The following is a 23,718-nucleotide window of genomic DNA, read 5'->3' on the forward strand; positions in this document are numbered from 1 at the left end:
TTATTTGCTGAAATTGTGACAGTGTTGCTTAGGTTATCTGCTTTTTATCCAGGATTTTTAATGCCTTTCTGTAAAGAGACTATGGATTTAATTGTTGATTGGTTGACTTGGGACCAGTTAAACCATAAGGCCCACTTGTTCGATGAGCTCACCTTTGAATCTAACTAGGGCTGTCAATCGATAACAAATTTAATCAAATTAATTACATACTCTGTGATTAATTAATCTAAATCATTTTTGCTGTGAAAGTATTTTAAATATTTAAATTCAAATGAATCATTGAATAATCAGCATTAGTGACATTAAAGTTCAAAAACTCTTTTATTATTATTTTCACTGTTCAAATAATGGCCATAATAACCTATGATATGACCTAATATGGTGAGGAAATAAATTCAAAAGTGCTTCTGGAAGAAGTTTTTTTTTTTTTTTACATACAAGGCATTTCAGGCCACAGATATAACCTAGGGCAGTGTTTTTCAACCTTTTTTGTGCCACGGCACACTTTTGACACTTAAAATATCCCACGGCACACTAACATCCTTGTGTGAAGAAAAAATAAACATAGGCTACCATAGCCTAAAATTTACAGTACACAGATATGGCCTTATTATGGCTTCTATGCAAGACCTGCTCAATAAAACAAGCGCCTCTGTTTCATTTGTAGGTGACTATATCTAATTTAATTGTTGTTGAACTGGATATGTGATGATTCTGTGAATACTGGATATGGGGCCCCCGTTGTACAATGAAGGCTTACCACAAATAGTGCAATCATACAATCAATGAGAGCATGTGGTTATAAATTCTTTGATGCAACAGTTGCTTTTCTGGACCAGTGAGTGACATTTGGGTAATTTTCTGCGGCACACCTGATGATCTCTCACGGCACACTAGTGTACCCCGGCACAGTGGTTGAAAAACACTGACCTAGGGGACACAATGAGAATAAATGAACACTCCCCTCAATGTCAACACTATTTCTTTGCATTGTCAACACTATTTCTTTGCATTGATGTGCGACTTTAGAGTTGACGAACTCCGGTGATATGCAAATTCCTTGCTGCAGACATTGCAGAGGACTTTATTTTAATCAACACTTTATTTTTATCAACACCATTAGACCGTTTTTTAAAAGTAAATGTTCCAATCAATGATCTAGGCAGCACATTTTCTTCTCTCTCTTTCCTTTTACAGTCTAATGACTAGAATGGCTGGGGGTCAAAGGTCATACGGAATCGATTAATCTGTGCTATTTGTTTTATAATTTATTTTTTCTCAAATTAATTAATCGAAATTAATCAGTTATTTTGACAGCCCTAATTCTAACATTCAAGGGCTGTGTTGCAGTTGATGACAAAAACAGATAGAATTGGTCTTCTTAGTGTTTAATGTTCAACTTGCCGTGATTGGAGAGGGAAATGCTTAATGCGTGGCCCATACGTCCATTTCAATTTTCATATTTTTGACATGTGTAGACAAGACATGTTCCGTGGAGTTTTGTGATCATTGATAGCTGTTGTAATACTAGTGCAGTGCTCGTTCAAACATGCTAATCCTGTAGAAAATCTGTAGCCCAATTTCATTGCTTTAAAAATAGGATTAGAGGGAAAAACATAATTCCAGCTATACAAGCATTCAATAATAGGCCTACTGAATGTTATTATACATTATAATAAATGTGCAATGAACAGATCAAAATGACATAAGCCTAACAATTGTTTTGAGTTAAGGCTGTTTAGCCTATTGAATAACTTGATGATAGAGAAGGCAAACCATGTTGATTATGCATGCGAATGATGCATCATCATATGAAATTTGCAACAATGGTGTGAACACCATAGGCTATTTTACATTGTTTTGAACCACTGCATAGGCTACTCGCCATGTGGGTTGGCATGCTGTTGTAAAATCTGCTGAATCATTTTATGCACGCAAACTGCATACAGAGGCATTCTCTATTGTTGAGGTTAGACATGATAACCATCGAAACACCTTGAATCTTGACTTATACCTGCACTGATTCAGTGCTGCCAACACTCTGCTTCTACTCTCTCTGATCCTGCAGTGTGTTGTGTGAGAGCGGGAGCTAGTAGCCTGGGCTTTTAGCTCAATTGTCAGCACACTTGACTCCCGATCCAAGGTGCTGCTGTGCAGGGGTTCGAGTCCGGGCGTGTGCAGGGCTAGATAGCAATTGACCTGCTAGACCAGCAAAACTCTTGCGAAAACATACCATCAGCTGGACTACCCAGCTTACGATGGTAAATCAGCTGGTTTTGCTTGTCGTACCACCTCAAGCTGGTAATTTTAGCTGGTGTTATATTATACTGTAGCTTAGGTAGTGATAAGGTTACTATCAAAGATTATAGAGCGCGGTTACTATCAAAGATCTTAGAGCGGAGCGCGTAGTGCTCTATAATCTTGCCCTTTCCTAATTGCTAAATTGATAGCCAAATAAATTGATTTATTGATAGCATATTGTGATTATTAATCAGAATATGCTGCATGACATGGAATATTAATGGAATATTCTATTAAGAACTCATGTAAACACCATATTCGTTGGCAATATTGTCTTATTCTGCATAAGGTCAATACTCAAATACACCAACAATCAAACTAGCCTCCATCACTCAATCTCTGAGGACCTCTCTTGGACCCTCAACACCTACCCTGATCAAGAAGGCTCAGCATCTCTTCTTTCTGAGGAGACTAAAGAAGGTCCACCTGTCTCTTCAGATCCTGGTGAACTTCTACCGCTGCACCATCTAGAGCATCCTCACCAACTGTGTCACAGTTTGGTATGGCAACTGCTCTGCCTACGACTGCAGAGAGTGGTGAAAACTGCCCAACGCATCATCGGTTCATCACTCCCCTCCATTGAGGCATCCAGTGCAAGGTGCACAGCATCATCAAAGACTGTTCTCACCCCAACCACAGACTGTTCTCCCCACTCCCCTCCGGGAGTCGTTACAGGTCTCTCCGCACCCAAACCAGCAGGTTCAGAGGAAGCTTCATTCCTGCGGCTGTCACCCTACCCTACTGCATCCCGGTGACATCCAACCAACTACAGTATATACCTATATTATTCTTACTACTAATATAATGCTACTACATTGCACATATCTGTACATGTTGTTCATACATTGCTCATATTACATACCCATATTTATTCTGCTCTTATAAATATATATATATACTTGTATATCACATTGCACTTTCCTGCTTTTTTGCACTTCTGGTTAGATGCAAACTGCATTTCGTTGTCTTTGTACTTGTACTCTGCACAATGACTATAAAGTTGAATCTAATCTAATCAACCAATGCTAACGTTAACGTTATTTTACCTATGGGCATAACATTTAGCTGGTGTAAGATTGGCGTTCCTGCAGTAAAAACCTAAAAAGCATGTCAAATTATTTTGGCTTCAAGAAGAAATGGGAATTACATTTCACCTGAAAATCATCCTATGAATACACAAGCCACAAAGCAGTGGGTGAAACCTAAGCTACCGCTGCGTTGTCATTGTAGGAAGTCACAGTGAGTGAAGGGAACCAAGTCAAGTAATGTGTGTCTTGCAGCAAGACACTGTGCCATCTGGTGGACAAACTACATAACACCAATACTGGAAATACAGCCTAAATAATGGATCAATATTCAGTTTTCCTTTACTAAATTTAAAATTATTTATCGTCCGTTATAATTGCAGATACCGATAGTTTAATATCGGCCCACTCTCTTACTCTTGCAACTTTTTTGTATGCTTGTATGTGCGTAACCGTGTGTGTGCGTGTATGCATTTTCAGGTTTTCTAGTTGGACCCAAGAGCAGACCAATAGCAGTTGCAATTGACAAGTCTTTATTCTTGTATAAAAGTCCAAAACAGTGCAGCAGAGGTCAATACCAGAAAGAGCAGTCCATGGCAGGCAAATAATCCAGAGGGCAGGCAACAGTAATCCAACACTAGTCCAACAAAACAGGCAGGCAAATAGTCCAAAAGTTCCACAACAAAAGTCAGAGATGGAGCACGACACACAGAAACAACTGTAACAAACTGACAAACTGAACTGAAAAGAGCAGGGTATAAATACACTGGGTGATTGGATCTAATTGAGATCACAATAAGAAACAGGTGAGCACAGACAAAATGGAGGGAACTGCAATTAAAGGAAGTGACACAAGGTAGGTGAGGACGGGATCAAAACAACAACATTGCCATATGGCGAAATAAACAAAGCAAATGACAAGTCAATACCAGACATGTTTCATGTACAGACATGAAAATTTCAAGCCAGAACCCTGACAGTACCCCCCCCCCCCCCTCCTATGGGCGCCTCCTGGCGTCCCAAAAGGTGGTATTGGATGGTGGCTGTGGAAGTCCTTGATGAGAGACAGGTCTAAGAGTGGGAACCCAGGACCTCTCCTCAGGATCGGAGCCCTTCCAATCCACAAGGTATTGTAGACCACGACCCCGGCGCCTAACCTTCAATAGACGGCGTACCGTGTAGGCTGCAGAACCATCGATGAGGCGGGGAGGGGGAGGTGGCTTGGGCGCAGGGCAAAGAGGGCTGCAGATGAAAGGCTTGATCCTTGACACATGAAATGTAGGATGGATACGACGGAGGGTAGGGGGCAGTCTCAGACGCACTGCAACAGGGCTGATCACCTTGACAATGGGGAAGGGACCAATGAAACGGGGAGCCAGCTTGTGGGAGTCCACCCTTAGTGGAATGTCACGGGAGGACAACCACACTCGCTGGCCCTGGCGGTAGTGGGGAGCTGCAATGTGATGCCTATCGGCCTGTTGTTTTGCCCTTGCTGTGGAACGGAGCAGGACCCTCCGGGCACGCTTCCATGTCCGACGGCATCTCTGGATGAACGCCTCTGCCGATGGAACGTTGACCTCCTCCTCCTGAGATGGAAATAGGGGAGGTTGGTAGCCATGGCAACACTGGAAGGGGGACAGACCAGAGGAAGAAGAAGGTAGAGTTAATGGCGTACTCCACCCAGGGGAGCTGCTGACTCCAGGAGGACGGTTCCTGGGAGGACAAGCAGCAGAGCATCACCTCCAGTTGCTGGTTGGCCTGTTCAGTCTGGCCGTTAGTCTGTGGGTGGAAACCAGAGGAGAGATTAACCTTGGCACCAAGCAATTTACAAAATGCCCTACAAAATTGAGAGGTGAACTGAGGGCCTCTGTCAGACACTACTTCGGTGGGTAGACCATGAATCTTGAATACATGGTCAATGAGAAGGCCGGCAGTCTCCTTGGCAGAAGGTAACTTGGGAAGTGGAACCAGAGGGGTATTTCACAAAACCTAGATAAGGGATTAAGCTGGGATTTTTAGGTTATCCTGGATGAATTTAGCCTGGACTTGGTTTCACAAAAGAGATGGCACATAAGTTACCATGGGGATTTATTCTCTGCACCTAGCCTGGTCCCGACCAGTCTAACAGCCAAGCTAAGTTAATTCTAATGGTAATTATGTCGTCTTATTGGTTCAGCTAGCTGTCATTCACATCAGACCTCCGTGCTAATTTTTAAGGAGCTTTATTCCATTTATAAACTATTTGCTAAATGTATTTGCTCGCAAAACAAAACAGATTGTCTGCCTACTACCATATAGTTATTATTTTAATTGTGATAGCCTTATAATTATTAACATAGGCCTAGGTACTCTTTGTTTGCTTATTTTATTGATAGACGTTTGATGAATAGCCTACTGTAGTTGATTGGAAGTGGAGGGGCAAGTTCTCGGAGGTATTTTCAACTATAATATTAAGGTATATCATGCATCTTTGCAGAGGCAAGCGCTTTCTTAATGACGTTGCGTTCCGAGACAAGAAAGCACTCACACGTGGGTGCATACGTAAATTTGCATTCAGTTGGTCTACCACGCCTACTCCCGCTGTTTTACATAAATAGCCATGATTCCCCATTCCAAAAATGACAACTTTACTTCATTGTTAGTCTATATCAAAAGCGGTTGTTCACTTTGTGTGAATGACGCTATTTTCTGCGTCTTTATTCCAACCGTGGGCATTTTGGAGCAGAAACGAGAACGCGCACACATCCTGAATTACTTACACCTGGCTTGACATAGTTGCTCCTACTCATCTTGGATTGGCGTTAGTGAAACGAGTTTAGCTAGGATGACCAGACAACACTATGTCAAACCTCGCTTTATCACTTATCTTGGATGTCTTAATTCTGCCTTTGTGAAATACCCCTCTGGTTTACAGACTTAGAAAAACAATCCACAATAGTCAATATGATAGTGTTATCATCAGATTGAGGCAGGCCAGTGACAACGTCCAAGGCTATGTTGGACCAAGGTCTCTTAGGGATTGCAAGGGTTGTAGAAGGCCAGATGGGGGACGGTTGGAGGTCTTGTTCCGGGTGCAGACAGGGCAGGCAGAGACGAAACTGTGGACATCCTCCCTCATGGCGGGCCACTAGAACCTCCGACTGATGAAGGCTGCCGTGCGTCTGACGCCTGGGTGACAAGAGAGTCTTGAAGAGTGTCCCCACTGGAGAACCTGGGAGCGGACAGACTGAGGAACAAACAGAAAGTTAGATGGACAGGAGCTGGGACAAGGCTCACCCTGCTGGACTGCTAAGACAATAGACTCGATATCCCACTGGGCTGCTGCAACCAACCACCTCTTAGGGTCTACCTCTGTAGCCTCCTCGAAAGGGCATCTGGTTTGCCGTTCTTAGAACCGGGGCGATAGGACAGAGTAAAATTTAATCGGCCCATAAAAGGGTGCCAAGCGGGCCTGGCGGGGGTTAAGGCGTCTTGCAGACCTGATATATTCAAGGTTCCTGTCTGTGATCGGTCCATACCAGAAAGGGGGTGACTGTCCCTTCGAGCCAGTGCCTCCACTCCTCCAAAGCTAACTTGACAGCTAGGAGTTCCCGATCACCAATGTCATAGTTACGCTCAGTGGGGGTTAGCCTATAGGAGAAGAAAGCCTCTGATGAACGCTGTGACAGGATGGCCCCTACTCCTACATCCGATGCGTCAGTCTCCACAATGAATTGGCGGCCAGGATCAGGCTGAGTAAGAATGGGAGCAGTAGTGAAACGCCTCTTAAGTTCCAAGAACGCCTTCTCAGCAGCTGGACTCCAAGAGAACCTCTGCTTGGAGGAAGTCAGGGCAGTGAGGGGTGCAGCCAGAGTACTGAAGTTACGTATGAAACGGCGACAGAAGTCGGCAAACCCCCAAAAAACGTTGGACCTCACGACGAGATTTGGGTAGGGACCAATCCTCTACCGCCTTAACCTTCTGGTGATCCATCTGAATTCCTCCTGCTGTGATGACATATCCCAAGAACGAGATAGTGCTCTGATGGCACTCGCACTTCTCGGCTTTCACAAACAGCTGGTTCTCCAAGAGGTGCTGAAGCACCCGTCGTACATGATGGATGTGTTCCGAGAGAGACCTGGGGCCTGTACTACGAAGGGAGCTTAACCTACCCAGATGTAACCCAGGGTTACTTTGTTAAACCGGGGTTGACAAAACCTGGTTATCTTTAGTGGTGTTAATCGGTACTACGACGCTGATTATGAAGTTGATTTGTTGAGCCGGGGTTAACCTCATTGGAGTTTGTGCGCGTTCACATAAAAGGGGCGGGTTGCAGCGCAAATCACCACTTTCAGTGATGACGTGTTCACCTTATTTTACGGATGAGGAATGCACAATTATTATGACAAGTTATGAGGAATTAAAACCCACTCTACGACAAAAATCAAATACGTCGGCAGTGAACAAAGCAAGGCAAGGCTGTTGGCAACGTATTGCAGATCGGGTAGCCAAAATGCCTAAAAGTAAAGTTTTATGTCCACATGTTCTTCAAATACGGAGGATTAATAGCTTGCGGAATGTATTTAATGAGTTTAAATAATTAAATTGCTTATTTATTTTGAGTTCATAGAAATGCCTACAGATGCAGCACAATTTAGAAGTGGGCATATAGATTACAGTAATAAGGATAATTGAATGTTTAAGTAGCCCCATTGACTGATTTAGTGTATGCCTAATCCTGTGAACATTTCAGATGCAACACCATTGCCAAACGCACATGGCAGCAGGTGAAAATGAAACACAAACACATTATTCAGAATAGTGGTTTATATAGTCATAGCTTGCATTAATATTTCTTAATTATGAAAACATGTAGACCTATGCTTATAGCCTTCACTTGGCCTCTGTTTTACAGCTAACAAGAAAAAGGTGTCTTTGAACACTACTGTAAGGCACCAGAGTGTTTTACAGTAGCAGAGGAGTTGGCCATCGCAAATAATAGTGGAAGGCCGATTGTGGAAGGGGTTGAGGGAGGCATTCGGTCGGATTCTGGTGCTGTGGAAATGTGTAGCCTTTATGTGCAGGGTACAGTAATATGACATTCAATTCAATACGTTTGTTAAAATGGTGATTTTAATTTATTAGGCCTACTATATGTCCGATTTATTCTTGCTCAGATGTTCAGCATACTGTAGGCCTATGTCCGATTTATTTTCGGACATACAGTAGGCTATTCTTGCTCAGATGTTCAGCATCACCAATGGAATACATGAATGTCCACGTACGGGCATTGCTATGAGACGTCTTCCTAGATCATCTGACAAAGATAACGAATTCCCTCGGCTGACAATCTATATCTTCATAGAGAATATCGTCCGGGTAGGCTATATATATTTTCTGGCGGTCTCTAAAACCCCTCGCCCTGCGAAGAGAGTCCCTCACGATTTGCGCTCCAATGTCGTATGGATCATCCAGGTACGCCGACATGTCTCGGGAGAAATTGTTAGTGGAGGGGTGGTACTTATAAAGGGTGTGGTTAACGGAAACCTCGGGTTAACCAAGAACATAACCTGCTCGGAGCAGGTTTGAGATGCAGCGTAAATTGGCATGGCAGCATACCTCGGTTAAAACCTATACACCTTTCGTAGTACGGGTTAATCGGGAAGTTACGCCACACGTGATCAAGTTACTCTCGAAGTTACCCAGATAAGCCAGTAACCCCGCTTCGTAGTACAGGCCCCTGGGGCCTATTGCACAAAAGCAGAATTAAGACATCTAGACACTAAGTTACTGAGCTGCGTTCAATGAATCCAAAACAAGAGCGTACAGGCTTAATTGGTTGCACAATGAGCAAGCCAGGATGAGCAGACACGGATATATCAAGCCAGGTGAAACCTATCCTGGATGTACGCGCTCACGGCGCTCTCAAATAGACCCCGCCACCGATTACAGATTCACCATGGCAACTAGAGCGGCTTCATTGCTTCTTCTACGGTGTGAAGTAGGTAGCGATAGCCTTTTCACAACAGCAACAAACAGCAACACCTCTGTTTAGGAGAATATTGCAACTAGTGCCGCAACCACCACGCGCGAAATAGTTAGGCACTCCTGTGACATCGCATGACAGGTCGGGAATGGCGAGTATGTAAAAGTTAATTAATGATCACAAACGTTTCAATAATGACAGTGGGTCTAGGTATATGTGATAACAATGTGTAGTGGGCAGTGGAATAACTATTGGTTTCCGTTTGTGGTGACTGCCGACTGAGATAAGGGATGAGATTAAGTAGATCCTGGAACTTAACCTGGTCTGGAGCAGGTTAGCTCCACAGAATAAATCGCCATGGTAACTTATACCATAATATATCCTGCTGCCCCCTATCCCGCTTTTGTGCAACTGGATCATGGATAAATTGAGCCAGGATAACCAAGTAATCCCGGCTTAATCCCTTATCCTAGTTTTGTGCAATAGGCCCTGTTAAGGTCCTGCTGGTCATTCCCAGTATTACACCTTTTCTAATGTCTGTGCTGCCTTGTTACCAATCTGCAGATCATGGAGTGTGCCCATTGGTGCTGGGAGTAATGGGTGGCCCTATAAAGAAGACCTCATGGGTAACTGACTCTGCCTCAGCTCTGAACCTCTGACGCTCATTCCTGGTTCCTGGTCACTCCGTGGCTGCTCCGCTGGGGAGAGCCTCAGCCCGTCGCTCCTCACACTGACGTCACGTTTTACACTTTTTTTTGATCACCCCTAGACACTTTGCATTACACCATCCTTTTCATACACTACACAGACCTTATCTTTTTAATGTAAAAATAAACATACATTATTGAACATATCGCTACAGTGTGGTCTCCCATTTAATGTCACAGCTACTTTGAGCCAGGTGGTTGTGACAGCCCCTGGAGAATATCAGAATGTCATCAAGGTAAACAAACACAAACTGATTCAACATATCCCGCAGAACATTATTAACCAGAGATTGGAACACAGCAGGGCTATTCGTAAGACCGACGGCATCACCAAGTACTCATAGTGGCCTGATGGTGTATTAAACGCTGTCTTCCACTTGTCCCCCTCCCTGATTCAAAGTGATAGGCATTGCGGAGATCAAGCTTAGAGAAAACTGTGGCACCTTGAAGCAATTCAAATCCCGACGACATCAGGGGAAGTGGATAGCGATTCTTCACAGTAGTCTCATTAAGACCTCTGTAGTCTATGCAGGGAGGGAGAGACCCATCCTTCTTACCAACAAAGAAAAATCCTGCACCCGCTGGAGAAGAGGATGGGCGAATTATGCCTGGATTAATTCTGGGATTCTAGTATCGGTCCATGGCCACGCTTTCAGGTGGAGACAGGGAGTACAGGCAACCTCTAGGTGGAGATGTTCCTGAAAGAAGCTCCACAGCACATTCATGGGGGCGGTGAGGGGGCAGGGAGGTGACCCTTGTCTTGCTAAACACAGTCTTAAGATCCAGAGATTCTGGAGAAACAGCAGATAAGTCAGGGAAATCTTCTGCGGGTGAAAAAACAGTCTGGTGCAGTCTGAGCTGAACGGAGGCAGTGACTCAGACAAAAAGAGCTTCAGCCTAACACTCTATTGTCAGTCCAATCAATGTGGAGATTGTGTTGTGCCAGCCAGGGGTGTCCTACAATGACAGATGCCTGAGGTGAGTCAATCAGATGGAACACAATGTTCTCCCGATGATTGCCAGAGATGAGAAGGCTCACCGGAGCTGTAGTGAGAGTTATCTTGGCAAGCCTGACTCCAGTTAAGGCATTGGCCTCCAGGGGTGTTCGTAACTGCGTTGAGGGGATGCCTAGCTTGGCAACTAGACCTGCATGGATAAAATTCCCCTCTGCCCCCGAGTCAATGAGTACTGAAACACTCTTTGTGACCCTTTGAGAGCAAAAATGCTGGAAATAGTGTGCAAGAGGTAGGGGAGCGAGAGAGAGGAGTAATGCTCATCTGTAGTCCCCTCTTCACAGGTGAGCATCTGCTTTTACTAGACAGGTTGACACAAAGTGGCCGGGCTGGCCACAATACAGACAGGAGTTGATGCTGATCCTCCTCTGTCTCTCCGAACGGGTCAGACTGGTGTGGTCTACCTGCATGGGCTCAGGAACGTCACTCGATGGAGTCTGATCCGGAGAGAATGGGCTGGACAAGAGTTGGCGAGTGAAGATTCCCCACTCCCTCGCCTGACCTGAAAGCAGCGTGATATACGCGATCCGGGATCGATCGGTGGGAAACGTAGTGGGCTGGAGCTCGAAGACCAGAGAGCACTGGGAGAGGAATGACCTGCCGGTCCCCGGGTCCCTACTGTAGGCTCCAGGTGGTGGCAGTCGGGGCTCTCGGACTGGCTGAGCTAGAGGACCTTGTTGAACAGCTTGCTGGGAGTCTGCAGACTGCTGGTTGGAGCTCAGCGTTAGCTGAACCTGCTGAACCTGGGTGCCCATGCTGGTCAGGGAAGCTGAAAGGGTCTCTATGGACTGGTTGACACGGAAAAAATTTTTTGCTCATGTCTTCCCAGCAACTCAGTCCATTTTCGGGTCAGTTCGTTCTGTCAAGTTTTTTCAGTCGGACCCAAGAGCAGACCAATAGCAGTTGCAATTGACAAGTCTTTATTCTTGTATAAAAGTCCAATACAGTGCAGCAGAGGTCAATACCAGAAAGTGCAGTCCATGGCAGGCAAATAATCCAGAGGGCAGGCAACAGAAATCCAACATTAGTCCAACAAAACAGGCAGGCAAATAGTCCAAAAGTTCCAAAACAAAAGTCACAGAGATGGAGCACGACACACAGAAACAAATGTGACGAACTGACAAACTTAACTGAAAAGAGCAGGGTATAAATACACTGGGTGATTGGATCTAATTGAGAGCACAATGAGAAACAGGTGAGCACAGACAAAATGGAGGGGAACTGCAGTTACAGGAAGTGACACAAGGTAGGTGAGGGCGGAATCAAAACAACAACATTGCCACATGGCGAAATAAACAATGCAAATGACAGTCAATACCAGACATGACCTGCAGGGGAACAGGAAAAATACAGGAAAAATAGAAATTCAAGCCAGAACCCTGACATGCATGGCTGTGTGTGTGCATCCCTTTGTGTGTGAGTGTGTGCGAGCCTGTGTATGTGTGTGTGCGGTGCGTGTGGATGTGAATGTGTGTGCTTGTGTGTGTGTGTGCGGGCGTGTGTGTTTATATGTGTGTTTGTGAGAGAGAATGTGTGTGAGACAGTCCTGCCTTGTAGCTCCTCTCCTCACCATCCTCTACCAGCAACCCTTCGCTCAACACCACCATCTACAGGCCGATGAATGTACAGTCACTAAAGGCCGGGACACACCAACCCGACGGCCGACCGTCGACAGAAAAGCAGTCGGACTGATCAGTCAGCTCCCCGAATCGGTCAAAAAGTGCCTCGGAACACACCAAAGCGACCCCTAGCATACGTTCTGCGTGGGCGCGAGACGTATTACATTTCCATAACAGCAGATAATGGAACGAAATTGCACTAGTTTCGGACTTCTCTGATTAAGCAATAAGAAAATATAAATACAAATATTATGAACTATTTTATTGTCATTGCTTGTGTGTGATGCCAATGAAACACTCTTTCGGACACGGAATAAATAATTTATGTTTGCCTGTTAACCGACCCCCAACGTTAGCACAGTAAATGAAAAGTGATTGGGAACTGCTAACGTTAGTGATGTTCGCTAGTTAGGTAGGTATAAAAAACTAGGAAAAATATGTTAGGATAGTTTATCAAAATGGGTTCATAACTTACATCGCTGAATGTAGTGCTAATGGTTATCTGAGATAATGTTTAGTCAAGGGTTCTAGCACTCCACCAATCAAATTGGTCATTGAGGCCGACTGCCACTGGCAGATTCGATTTGATTTGATTTGAAATCGGCCAAATGAACGCCGACGCTGACTCTAACTGAAGATGGCACGGGACACACTGAACCGACTCGAGTCACCTTGCCCGACTGTCCGATGACGTCTGACGGCCGATAATTGGGTTGGCCTTAAATGTAGCCTACACAAGGATAAGCCCCTGGAGACCAAAAAAAATGTTTCCGTAAAAGTCTAGTGGGGCTACATGCCCACCAAGTTTCATGTGCCCCAGTGTTTCGGTGTCCCAGGAATCACTAACCAAAAATTCAGGAAGTTGATGACGAATTTTTTCTTTTTTTTTAAACTTTGATAATCCTTGGGTCATTCTACGAAAACGTGCCATTTTATGTCCTACAAACAAAATGCCTTGCAAAGCTGAATTAACAATATTTTGTTCATAATTATTTCATATTTTAGGAAATAATATAATGGGAAAAATAAATTATTTACTTTTTAAGAATTCATCCTTTGTTTTTTAAAAGGAGTTTAAGCGCTTTTTGTGTTTAAGCATTTTTTTTTTTATTATTATTTGCCATTCTACCTTACAAATAGTTTTTATATAGCCTACTGCTCAAAAAAAACAAGGGAACAATTACAGTTTTCCACAATTGTTAAAACACATTTTTTGAAACCTTCCACCCTTTTCTCCATTCTCAAACTACATTCACAGAATGTCTGACAGTTCTTGAAAAATAAAACACTCACCTTAAAAGTTTTACTTGTGCTCAGAGCCAAACAGTTTCAGAGTACCGATCCAGTGTATGATTGAAGTGTTCCTTTAAAAACATTTAGCAGTATAGTTATTGATCAGAAAAATCACTTCAATTAGTTAGGTGACAAAATAAATCACATTTGTATGTGATAAGAATATTACCAATTAATTAGAATGTTGCCAGTTAAAGGTTCCATTTGATACTGTCATAATGAACTCAAGCAACCAGTTTGAATGGCAGTTAATGTAAGTTCTAGATCTTCACAGTAGAATTCTGGAATGACTTGTAAAAATATTTTAGGCTAAAAATGTGTATTACACAGCATATCTAGCCCCTGAGGTGCCTCGACGTCTGAAATTAAACCTTAGGGGGTGAAGATTATATGGGGAAACGTGCATGCTTTAGTCATAAAATGCACAATAGTTTTGCTTATCAGCCTAACTAAAAATGCACCAAAAACAAAAGCTTCGGAGAGGTAGACTACAAATTTGTTGTTGCATGACAAAGCCCTGAACATGCTGGTACTGTAGGTCCCGCAGCTGGGCGCGTCTAGCCTAACTAACCTGTTCCCCATTGCACTGTAAACACAGATGATGAAAGTGGAACTGCAACTTTGTCATTGCATGACAGCACCCTGAACGTGCTGGTAGATTGGTCATGGGTCATGACGTTTGATCCACTGAGGTTTTTGGTATCATTCCCGCGTTATAGCATACACCTGTAGGTGCTGGGTAACAAGGAAGTAGGTTAGACTTTCACTTGTCTAGCTGCCGTTAAAAATTCAACTTTCACTTGAGTAAGGCTAGCCTACAAGCAACCGAGATCTACAGGTGTAGGCTACGTCTAAGTAAGCGGACGGAATAATTGATGAGTGAAGTGGTGCCAACGTGATTTTAGTAGAGGATTATTTTAGCGTAGGCCTATTCCAACGTCGTTTCTGCATTCGAAATAAGCTACAGACGTTGAACGATCAATGACCTGACAACGGCTTAACGACTGATTTGGCAGTGTCGCTAAAGGCGTGCTTCAAAGGTATTGTGGTCTTCGCAGGTTAAGGTCTATTGACAACAGTATCATTCTCTATGCCTTAATAAACATTTAGTTACATGAATAATGAATTCTTAATTCATTAACCTCACGGGATTTTTATTTTCCTTTCACTCAAGGCATAGCCTACATGGCATGTCAACACAACATAACTTATAAACACAATTTAGCCACTCTTGTTTTGCTTTATTTTAGGCTGGTTCAACTATGCTGAAACAGAAGGCACTGAGGGTGTTTGTTTTTTGTCTGTTTCTTTGGATTGCAGTGAGGTATTTTCTTCATGAGAGGTAAAGTCAATGATTTTTCTTTAGCCTACATATACTAAGGCATCTAGGTCAATAATCATAACAGTATTATTATAGAGTAATTCTATTGAAAGTCTTATGTTTACAATTAATTACAGATAGTTAATTAACAATTAATTGTAGAATGAATATGACATGTGTCCTATAACTGTTGAATGCATTCTCATGAACTGCTTGCTTGCCACTTTTGTCATTAAGACACACTCTAATTTCACAACTCATTTATGTTTCCAGTGATGGAACAAAAATAGTTGAGAGGGCTTCCACTCAGCAGAACAGGGTGTTCTGGGGTAAGGACCTTGCTCAGGATGAGAAAAGCGATGTGAATGGACTGAAATCAGGGGCCCTTCATAGGGCTCCTCATGGAGAAAAGGACTACGCAAAGCTACAGGCAAAGCACAAGGCTGAGGTAGAGGAGATGCCAAAGCTTTCAAAATCAGAAGAAGAGCTGCCAAGTGAGCCACAAAGATCCATCAGTGATCTACGGCGCATCGTGCACTTAGATCTGAAAGGTGCCGCGCCAAAAGTGAAATATCTCGAACAGGTAGGTGACATGGGTGGCATGGGAGTGAATGCATCTTTGTGAGAGGAACAACAATGTACTACCAGCTGAACAGGTCTCATTACTTTTTGTCATGATGTGCCTTCTAGATCTTCCCTCTCTTTTCTTCTCTTGGAGCAAGTGCAGTTCTGATGGAATATGAAGACATGTTTCCATATGATGGGAACCTTACTCGTCTAAGATCCTCATTTGCATACAGGTCAGATGCCATGTCAACAGGCACATTATGGCCCGATACCGATACTGGTATCGGGGATCGGGCTGATACTGGGCCCATACTCGTACTAATAAAAATTCACCGATTCCACCCACCGATACCACTTAATTACACTGTTTCCCCTAAATCATATTAGCTTAGCTGCTGCTTTCAAGACACTGCTTTCATGTAGCCTACTCGCGATGCTTAGTCTTGCTTCAAAAACATGCAACTAACTAGATTCATGTATCTGCGTTGAATCTACACAGCTACTGTAATACCCTGGCACAAATGGTTCTCCGTTTAAAGTATAGCTCACCTAAACTATACATGTGGCACACACTCAGTTGAGTGTATTTGTTGTTGTTGTACTTGGCTGGTGTGTTGGTGTAGCTCTGCATTCTCACTAGTTGGGGATAAGTAGCCTACAAAACAAACTCCATGGAATTTCCGTTGCAGTAGATAAATCTAATTTGCATAGTGTTTTGTTAGCTCACATTATATGCTCCAGCCCAGTTCACTTCAACTGTAATTCATGAGTAACAGGCAGATGCAAGACGTATTGTGCGAGAGATCACCGCTTTATTCAATGGCCAATAGTTTAAACATTGCAAGTCTCCTCAGTGTTTACCACAGTATTGAATTCCATTTGTGGTGGTTGATTTGCAGAATTAACTTGAATAGAACAGTTTTAACAAATTAGCACAGCGTGGTTATGATGCTAACCAGATTTAAGCAGAATTTAGTACAACCTGGAAAATCATTGTGTGGTGGTAAATGTTGATATTGTGGTGGGCCGCCACAAATAAGTCAATGTATGGGAAACACTGCTCCTTCACTAACTCTGCTTAGGCAGCAATCTGTATGCGGGCTCTGCAGCAGCAGCAGCATCTCCCTTCTCCTCTCATTGAGTAGCCACTTGCTCCACGCACTTAAAGGAGCCACACCAATCGTACAAAGGTCACATACAGTAGGGTCACATGAGTACATGTTTTGTTGCCCTATCAGATTGTATTGAGAGACGGTGCAAAATGGTCTAGTTAATATTTTGTTTAATTAAGATATGGGGACAGTGCCAGTGTGGAGGCTTGTTTTGGACATAATTGTTTGTTTATTTTTGGTTTGAAATAGCCTGCTATTATATATTTTATTTGATAGGCTACTTATTATTTTTTAGGCTATATTTATTTTAGGGTTATTTTAACAACCAGAGCAAAGAAAGAAATTCATTGCAATTTTATGCTAGTTATTTTGTGGTGGAAATATCGGTATCGGTACTCAGTATTGGAAATGTAAATACTCATACGTACTCGGTTTGAAAAAAAAAAGAATTGGTATCGGGACATCCCTAGCTCTTTGGAATCAAGGGTATGTTTAGCATTTCAGAAAAGTTAGTTAGACTTGTTAATCTTCTGAGACACAAAAAAGTGAAAGTCTTACCAAAATCCTCAAAGGCTTACGTGTTACGACAAACTTGTCTTCATCTGAGCATACTATATAGTCAACTGTACATATCTGTCTATACTGTTGACATATAGGCCTACTTTTGCTATTCTTATAATGTTACTTTTAATACATTATGGGCGGGGCCAGGCTAGTACACCACAAAGGTCATGTTGCAATTTATGTATCCTTTTTTCCCATTGTTTTTATTTTAGTGCACATCTTTGAAACTTTGTTTGTGGAAAACAGTAGTGTTTATGTACTTCCTTATTTTTCATTATGGTGAGGTCCAAGAAGTCAATTTGATTTAGATCATACTGTAGACACAATTTGAAGTTGCTATTGGTAGTGTTTAAGTAGTTATGGAACAAAAGTAATAATTGCTTTGTGCAAGAAAAAAATAAATAAAAGGTCATAGGCACATTCTTTTTAGTCAGTTGATTAGCAAATGCTATCGATAATGCCAATACCAATAAAACGAGTTGCTGAAAATTGAATATGAGGCTGCCCTTAATGAGTTTCTGAGAACTAAATACAGGTTGAATGCTGCTTTTCCATTTAACAGTGTGAAAGACATCATGGAAATAAAGCGACTAGCGACGATCAGTAACCTCGAGATTATTCCACTGGTGCAAACATTTGGACACCTTGAGGTACACCACTCCTAATGATTTTGACCATTCAAAGACCTTGGGCAGTGGTGCATTTTCCACTGCATTCAAATATATAATTTTTACCTGTATTTAAATGCCTTTTCATGAGAACGCAGACAGTGTTTGCTGGGAAATTTTTTTTTTACTCTCTTCATTCCTTGTTACAGTTTGTTTTGAAGCATGACAAATATTTCGACTTAAGGGAGGTGGCAGAGTTCCCCAACAGCCTGAATCCGCGTGTTCCCGGCTCCCTAGCACTGCTGAAGGACATGCTGGCACAGGTCATGAAGCTACATCCAGAAGCCCAGCACTTCCACATCGGATGTGATGAGGTCAGCTGGGACAGGGCTCCGCAACAGGCTGTGAAAGGTTGATCTCATGGAGTTTGCAGTGTCATCAGCTTTGGATGCACGACAAAAGGAGATTGACTATAATCTGCAGGGCCCTATATCTCCAACTAAATCAGTGAATGGATGTGAATTCTGACAGACATGACTATGCTGACCTCCTGTGGTGTTCAGTGGAACACAACGATCATTGTAGGGGGCCAAGCAGAGAATCTTTTTGATGAGGTTGTCTTTTGCATGTATCCATCTAAACCTGTTTTCCTTCTCTTGCTCTGCAGGTGTTTGGCCTAGGAAAGGGCCAGGACTCTAGGGCTCCAAGTCACGAGGAGCTTGGGCACCTCTACCTCAGTCATGTTACTGCTGTGGGAAGGTTCATGACTGAGACCTGGCCCAGTGTGAAACTGCTTATTTGGGACGACATGCTGAGGAAGATCAGCGTTAATGCATTGAAAGGTACAGACTTAATTATTTCAGTCTCCTCTCTGAGAAATAGCCTGGTCTCTGACAACCCTATGCACAATATCCAAGTAAAGCATTACCCTGCTCTGCTCCTATAGTGCTTCAGTGCAAACCTCTTATAGCCTTTTTCCACCGACAGAGAACCGGTTCCGTTCCCGTTCGTGAACCAACATTTGAACCATTCAGAGCATTTCAACCAAACAAAAAACCAAACAAACAAAAAAAAATTCCCTCCATATCAACTATTGCCATGAGTAAACAAAAATAGTCAACTACGATACACTGCAGATGCTAACTAACATTTTACACAGCTAATTTCGTTTTTTTAAGGGACAACTGTTCATATAATTCGCCCGTTCATTTATCTCATTACCTTTTGTTTGGCAGGCAACACCCATTGTTGATAACACATCTTGGTTCAGTTCAAAACTGGTGAAAATGCAGGCTGGTTCATAGATAAGCACCATTTGGTTCAAAGAATTCTGAATGGAACCGGTTTAAGAACACATTCTCTGTCTGTCCGTTTTTGTTATAATCCTTAGAGTTTTCTTTAAAGGCTTCATAGTACCTTGTGCAAAGATCAACATTTGTTAATGGAATATTTATGTAAGCTTTTACTATAATCATTATTTTGCTTCCTATAATCATTAATAGATTATTGTCTGTTAACCTGACTACTGAATAACTGGAGAATTGTATTTGTCAGATTCAGGTTTGCCAAAACTAGCAGCTCCAGTGGTTTGGAAATATTTACCAGAGCTGGACCTCAAAGCCATAAGTATGTGTCATCTATATCTTATATTAATAGATAAAAGTGATACACATAAAAAAATACCACACAGGAATGAACTTAAATCATTGTAAAACTAATATAACAATGCTTGTGATTTTGTTTAAAGGTGGCTGGTTATCTAAATACCAGGAAGCTGGGTTCAAGCATGTGTGGTTTGCAAGTGCATTTAAAGGGGCGTCAGGACCTGACCAGAGGTGGACACCATTTGGAATCCACCTACATAACCACTTGTCTTGGCTGGACATTATATTTTCCATGAGCAGCTATCCTGACTTAACTCTAGACGGTGTAATACTAACCGGCTGGCAAAGGTGAGAAAACAATTTGATAGCATTAACTTAAGCAGTACTAAAAACAAAGTTATGCCCAACGACCTCACATTTTGCAACTGAACAGCCGCTAGTGCGGCAGTTAAGTCCATATTCCAGGACAATCGTTCACTTTGTGATACAAGCACCAAAATTGGCATAAATAATCACTAGAACCTACTTTTTGAGGAAAGCACATTAGCCACCTGAAAATCCAACATGGCGGCCATTTTCCAAGATGGCCACCACATCAAATGTAAGAAAAAAGTTTTTGCTGTAGAACTTCATCAATTTGTATGTATTTTAACATGGCAAAATAAATGGTGCAAAGAAAGAAATCTATTTCAAGGCTAGTTTCCAAGATGGCGGCCAGAAATAGTTGGACTGCACTTAAATCGTTTATCGAAGCTCACTCTCGAATATCGTTGATCCTCTTTCTCACTCAAATATAATTTATTCTCTCTTTCGAATATCGATCAAGGCCATAATTCTTTAAGTTGGGAAGACTGGTGTGAGAAGAGGCAGATGAAGGGGCAGACGTGGCCTACTGGTTAGCGCTTCGGACTTGGAACCGGCGGGTTGCCGGTTCGTACCCCGACCAGTAGGAAGCGGCTGAAGTGCCCTTGAGCAAGGCACCTAACCCCTCACTGCTCCCCGAGCACCGCTGTTGTTGCAGGCAGCTCACTGTGCCGGGATTAGTGTGTGCTTCACCTCACTGTGTGTACACTGTGTGCTGAGTGTGTTTCACTAATTCACGGATTAGGATAAATGCAGAGACCAAATTTCCCTCACAGGATCAAAAGAGTATATATACTTATACTTATACTTATGAAGAGTCCACAGTTTCAATTCTGGGAGCTTGTGATGTCAATGCAATTGGTTCTCTTTGATCAGGTCTTTCAGAGAAGCAAACTTCTAAAAATAATTCCGTGGAAATGCATGGATTCCAGTTGCTGCTACTGGAAGCAACTGAATCCATGCATTTCCACAGAATTATTTTTGGAATCTGATCCCTTATCATACCTGTTTGTTCGTACTCGTCGCTCGACTTATCGTGACTAAATTCAAGATGGCGTCGAACGGTAAAATTCCTTAAGGTACTGTCTGTATAAATCGTCTTGTAAATAAACTACCAGTGCTTTTTCAAAGTTCTCCATGTCTCGTTTTAAATGTCAAGGCCCTTCGGAAGTCTACCAATGAAGTATGGAGCTACTTTGAGCCTCGTAAATGGTGTAAAACAGTGGTTTATTTGCATGGCTAGGCCGATGCCCAAAGCACCGCAACGAAAAACTGTTGGTAGCATTGGCTAACTAGTGCCAGATTTCTGAGTGCAGGGGACAAGCCAAGGTGAGCTATGAGACATACGTTCACACTCGGTATCATGTTTCAACATACTTTAGGTCAATATCGCACCGGAATTCTCCTTTAACACATTCTTTGACATTTTGACAATTGGAAAGTCCAGACCCTTTACCTATATTTAGATATCAAGATCATCAAAATGTAATTATCCAATCCCAATCGAAAGTCAAAAACCAAGTATAATGGCTTTCAATGGTGGCCATCTTGGAAAATGGCGGCCATATTGGATTTTTTGCGTGGCTAATGTGCTTTTTGGATAAAGTGGGTCTCAAATAATATTTGTGCCAAGTTTGATGCTTGTATCACAAAATGAACGATTGTTTCACTAATCTGCCTCACTACGCTGCCTGTGTGAGTTTTATTGGTCAATGTTTGCTACAGCAATCTAATTTGAGACTGAAACACCATTTGACTCTTACTAGTGTCCTGGAGTTCATACTATAGCTGAGTCCTTAAATGCTTTGCAGGTATGAACACTTCAGTGTCTTGTGTGAGCTGCTCCCAGTAGGGATCCCTTCCCTAGCGGTGTGTCTCCAGACGCTTAAGTATGGTAGGTGTCATGGTGACAGAGGGAGTGGTCGACCAGGGTTGGATAAGAGTGAGATTCAAAAAGGCTGACCATATAATGTTTGTGTGTGTGTGTGTGTGTGTGTGTGTGTGTGTGTGTGTGTGTGTGTGTGTGTGTGTGTGTGTTCAGGTTCTTATAATGACGAGGCAAAAGCAGAGGTTCACCATATCTTGGGCTGTGAAATAAAACTGGACAAAGACTTATGGTATGCACAGACAGTATATAACACATCAACACATATCTATTCTTAAACAATATCTTTGGCGAGCTCTACTCTAACCACGCCTGATACTCTACAGTTATGGCAGTGGTACCTTTGCTGGAGTTGAGCTTTATCACCTGGTGCACCGTATCCACATAGATTTCCAATCATCAGTGGATGACCTCTTGCAGGATAGGTAACTCTGTTCTTAATGTACTTCATGAGGATAACATTATGTGTGATACATATCTGTAAATGCAGTATGTGTACTTGTACATTAATGTGTAACCCACATTTTATTACCCTCTCAATTATGTTTTCTTTCTGTGATGCAGACACCTGAGAGGGGCTTATAGTCGGTATCATAGCAAGTACAGCTTTGGAAATCCACGAAATATAGGCTTATTCCAACATAAGCTGACAAGGTTAGTAACAACATGCATAATAACAATATGCATGTGCACACAACAAAACAACAGAACATCTTCTTGCTCAGGGGCTTTTATCATTAAAAAAAATAATTGCTGATGGGTCTGAGATACGGTTCCACTGTTTTGTTTTTCTAGGACACTGAAGCAATGGGAGGCTGTGATGGAGAACCTCCACTCTAACATGGAAACCATCTTCTTTCCAGACACGGTTGAGGAGTGGATGGAGGAGAATGTCAACCACAATATGGACATGCTCCGGAAGATGGTGCAAGATGTACAGAGCATCAGTCAGCGCCTAGGACGTCCAAAATCCCAAAAGATTTGATTAGGATGTATCCTAAAGTATAAGCGGCAATTTTGAACTACATGGCATTGTTCAAAATAAACTCATTCATAGCTTCAAAAGCTATCAGTGGACAGAAGATTGTCTTTTGGGAAGACAGAAATGAATATCCTTTTTTAATGGACATTTTGCACAGAGATGTTGCTGAGGAATTGGGTTGTTTAAACAAAAACTGACATATAGAATCTGAGGTGTTTGTGGATGAGGGGTGTGGTGGTGTGTAACCAGGCTGGAGTTATACATAAAAAAAAAGTACTATAGGAATCTTATAGTATTTTGGGACTAAATATTATAGGAATCTTATAGGAATACTATAGTATTTTGGGACATACTATAGAAGTACTATAAGACTACTACAGAAATACTATAGTGGCTATAGGATATTATAAAGGTATTACAGAACATAACTGTGATGGCAGAACATAACTGTGATGTTCTGTAATACCTCTATAATATTCTATGAAAATTTTTTTTTTTTTGTGTGTGTGTGTGTTGTTGCTACTGTACGCCGTCGCCTACCGATAACATTATTCATATTTTGGAAGTATGCTATAGTATATCCATCTATGCCTGCTCGCTGTACAAAATTAGGCAGGGCCCACATTTTTTATTCATTCCATAGGCCTGGGGGGCACTGTTGTCAGTAATATTTCTAGTGGGTTCTCTCTTGTATAGCATAGACATCAAATGTCATTTACATTTTAATAAACGATTATTTTAAAATAATATGCATTTGTAATTTGTCCGGTGTAAAATATTGTTCTTCAT

The 23,718-nt window shown here is 42.3% G+C and overlaps 1 protein-coding gene and 1 long non-coding RNA gene across 3 annotated transcripts; one reads left to right on the forward strand and one right to left on the reverse strand.

Annotated features, from left to right (window-relative positions):
- Window positions 1-4,346: 4,346 nt before the first annotated feature.
- On the reverse strand, window positions 4,347-14,448 carry LOC143101953 (uncharacterized). Its single transcript, XR_012982539.1, has 3 exons — window positions 14,093-14,448; window positions 13,924-13,994; window positions 4,347-6,552 (listed from the first exon to the last, which is right to left on the reverse strand). It is a non-coding gene; the product is annotated as an uncharacterized LOC143101953 (long non-coding RNA).
- Window positions 14,449-14,589: 141 nt separating this feature from the next.
- Window positions 14,590-23,676, forward strand: LOC143101936 (hexosaminidase D). 2 transcript variants are annotated; one of them, XM_076265239.1, is made up of 14 exons: window positions 14,590-14,963; window positions 15,174-15,265; window positions 15,518-15,827; window positions 15,935-16,044; window positions 18,050-18,137; window positions 18,305-18,469; window positions 18,763-18,937; window positions 19,650-19,721; window positions 19,843-20,047; window positions 21,874-21,956; window positions 22,104-22,179; window positions 22,274-22,372; window positions 22,512-22,601; window positions 22,811-22,898. In XM_076265239.1, exons 2-14 carry the CDS (start codon window positions 15,186-15,188, stop codon window positions 22,818-22,820), a joined length of 1,563 nt encoding a protein of 520 aa, XP_076121354.1. In that variant the 5' UTR covers window positions 14,590-14,963; window positions 15,174-15,185; the 3' UTR covers window positions 22,821-22,898. The 2 variants fall into 2 exon arrangements, with proteins under 2 accessions (XP_076121354.1, XP_076121353.1); XM_076265238.1 differs by having other exon boundaries at window positions 14,592-14,963; window positions 22,743-23,676.
- Window positions 23,677-23,718: the final 42 nt, after the last annotated feature.

This window comes from Alosa pseudoharengus, unplaced genomic scaffold (genome assembly GCF_046254945.1).
Source record: "Alosa pseudoharengus isolate Yale_2024_CS ecotype anadromous, Long Island Sound unplaced genomic scaffold, YU_APseudo_1.1 YU_APseudo_1.1_scf_4, whole genome shotgun sequence".
Lineage (NCBI taxonomy): Eukaryota > Metazoa > Chordata > Actinopteri > Clupeiformes > Clupeidae > Alosa > Alosa pseudoharengus.

What these genes read in the sequence shown, in the direction of transcription:
- LOC143101936 (XM_076265238.1), top strand. Translation starts at nt 15,186, where the DNA reads ATGCTGAAACAGAAGGCACTGAGGGTGTTTGTTTTTTGTCTGTTTCTT. An exon ending in TCTCCAGACGCTTAAGTATG is followed by an intron (nt 21,957 to 22,103) that starts GTAGGTGTCATG and finishes GTGTGTGTTCAG; the next exon opens with GTTCTTATAATGACGAGGCA. An exon ending in AAACTGGACAAAGACTTATG is followed by an intron (nt 22,180 to 22,273) that starts GTATGCACAGAC and finishes GATACTCTACAG; the next exon opens with TTATGGCAGTGGTACCTTTG.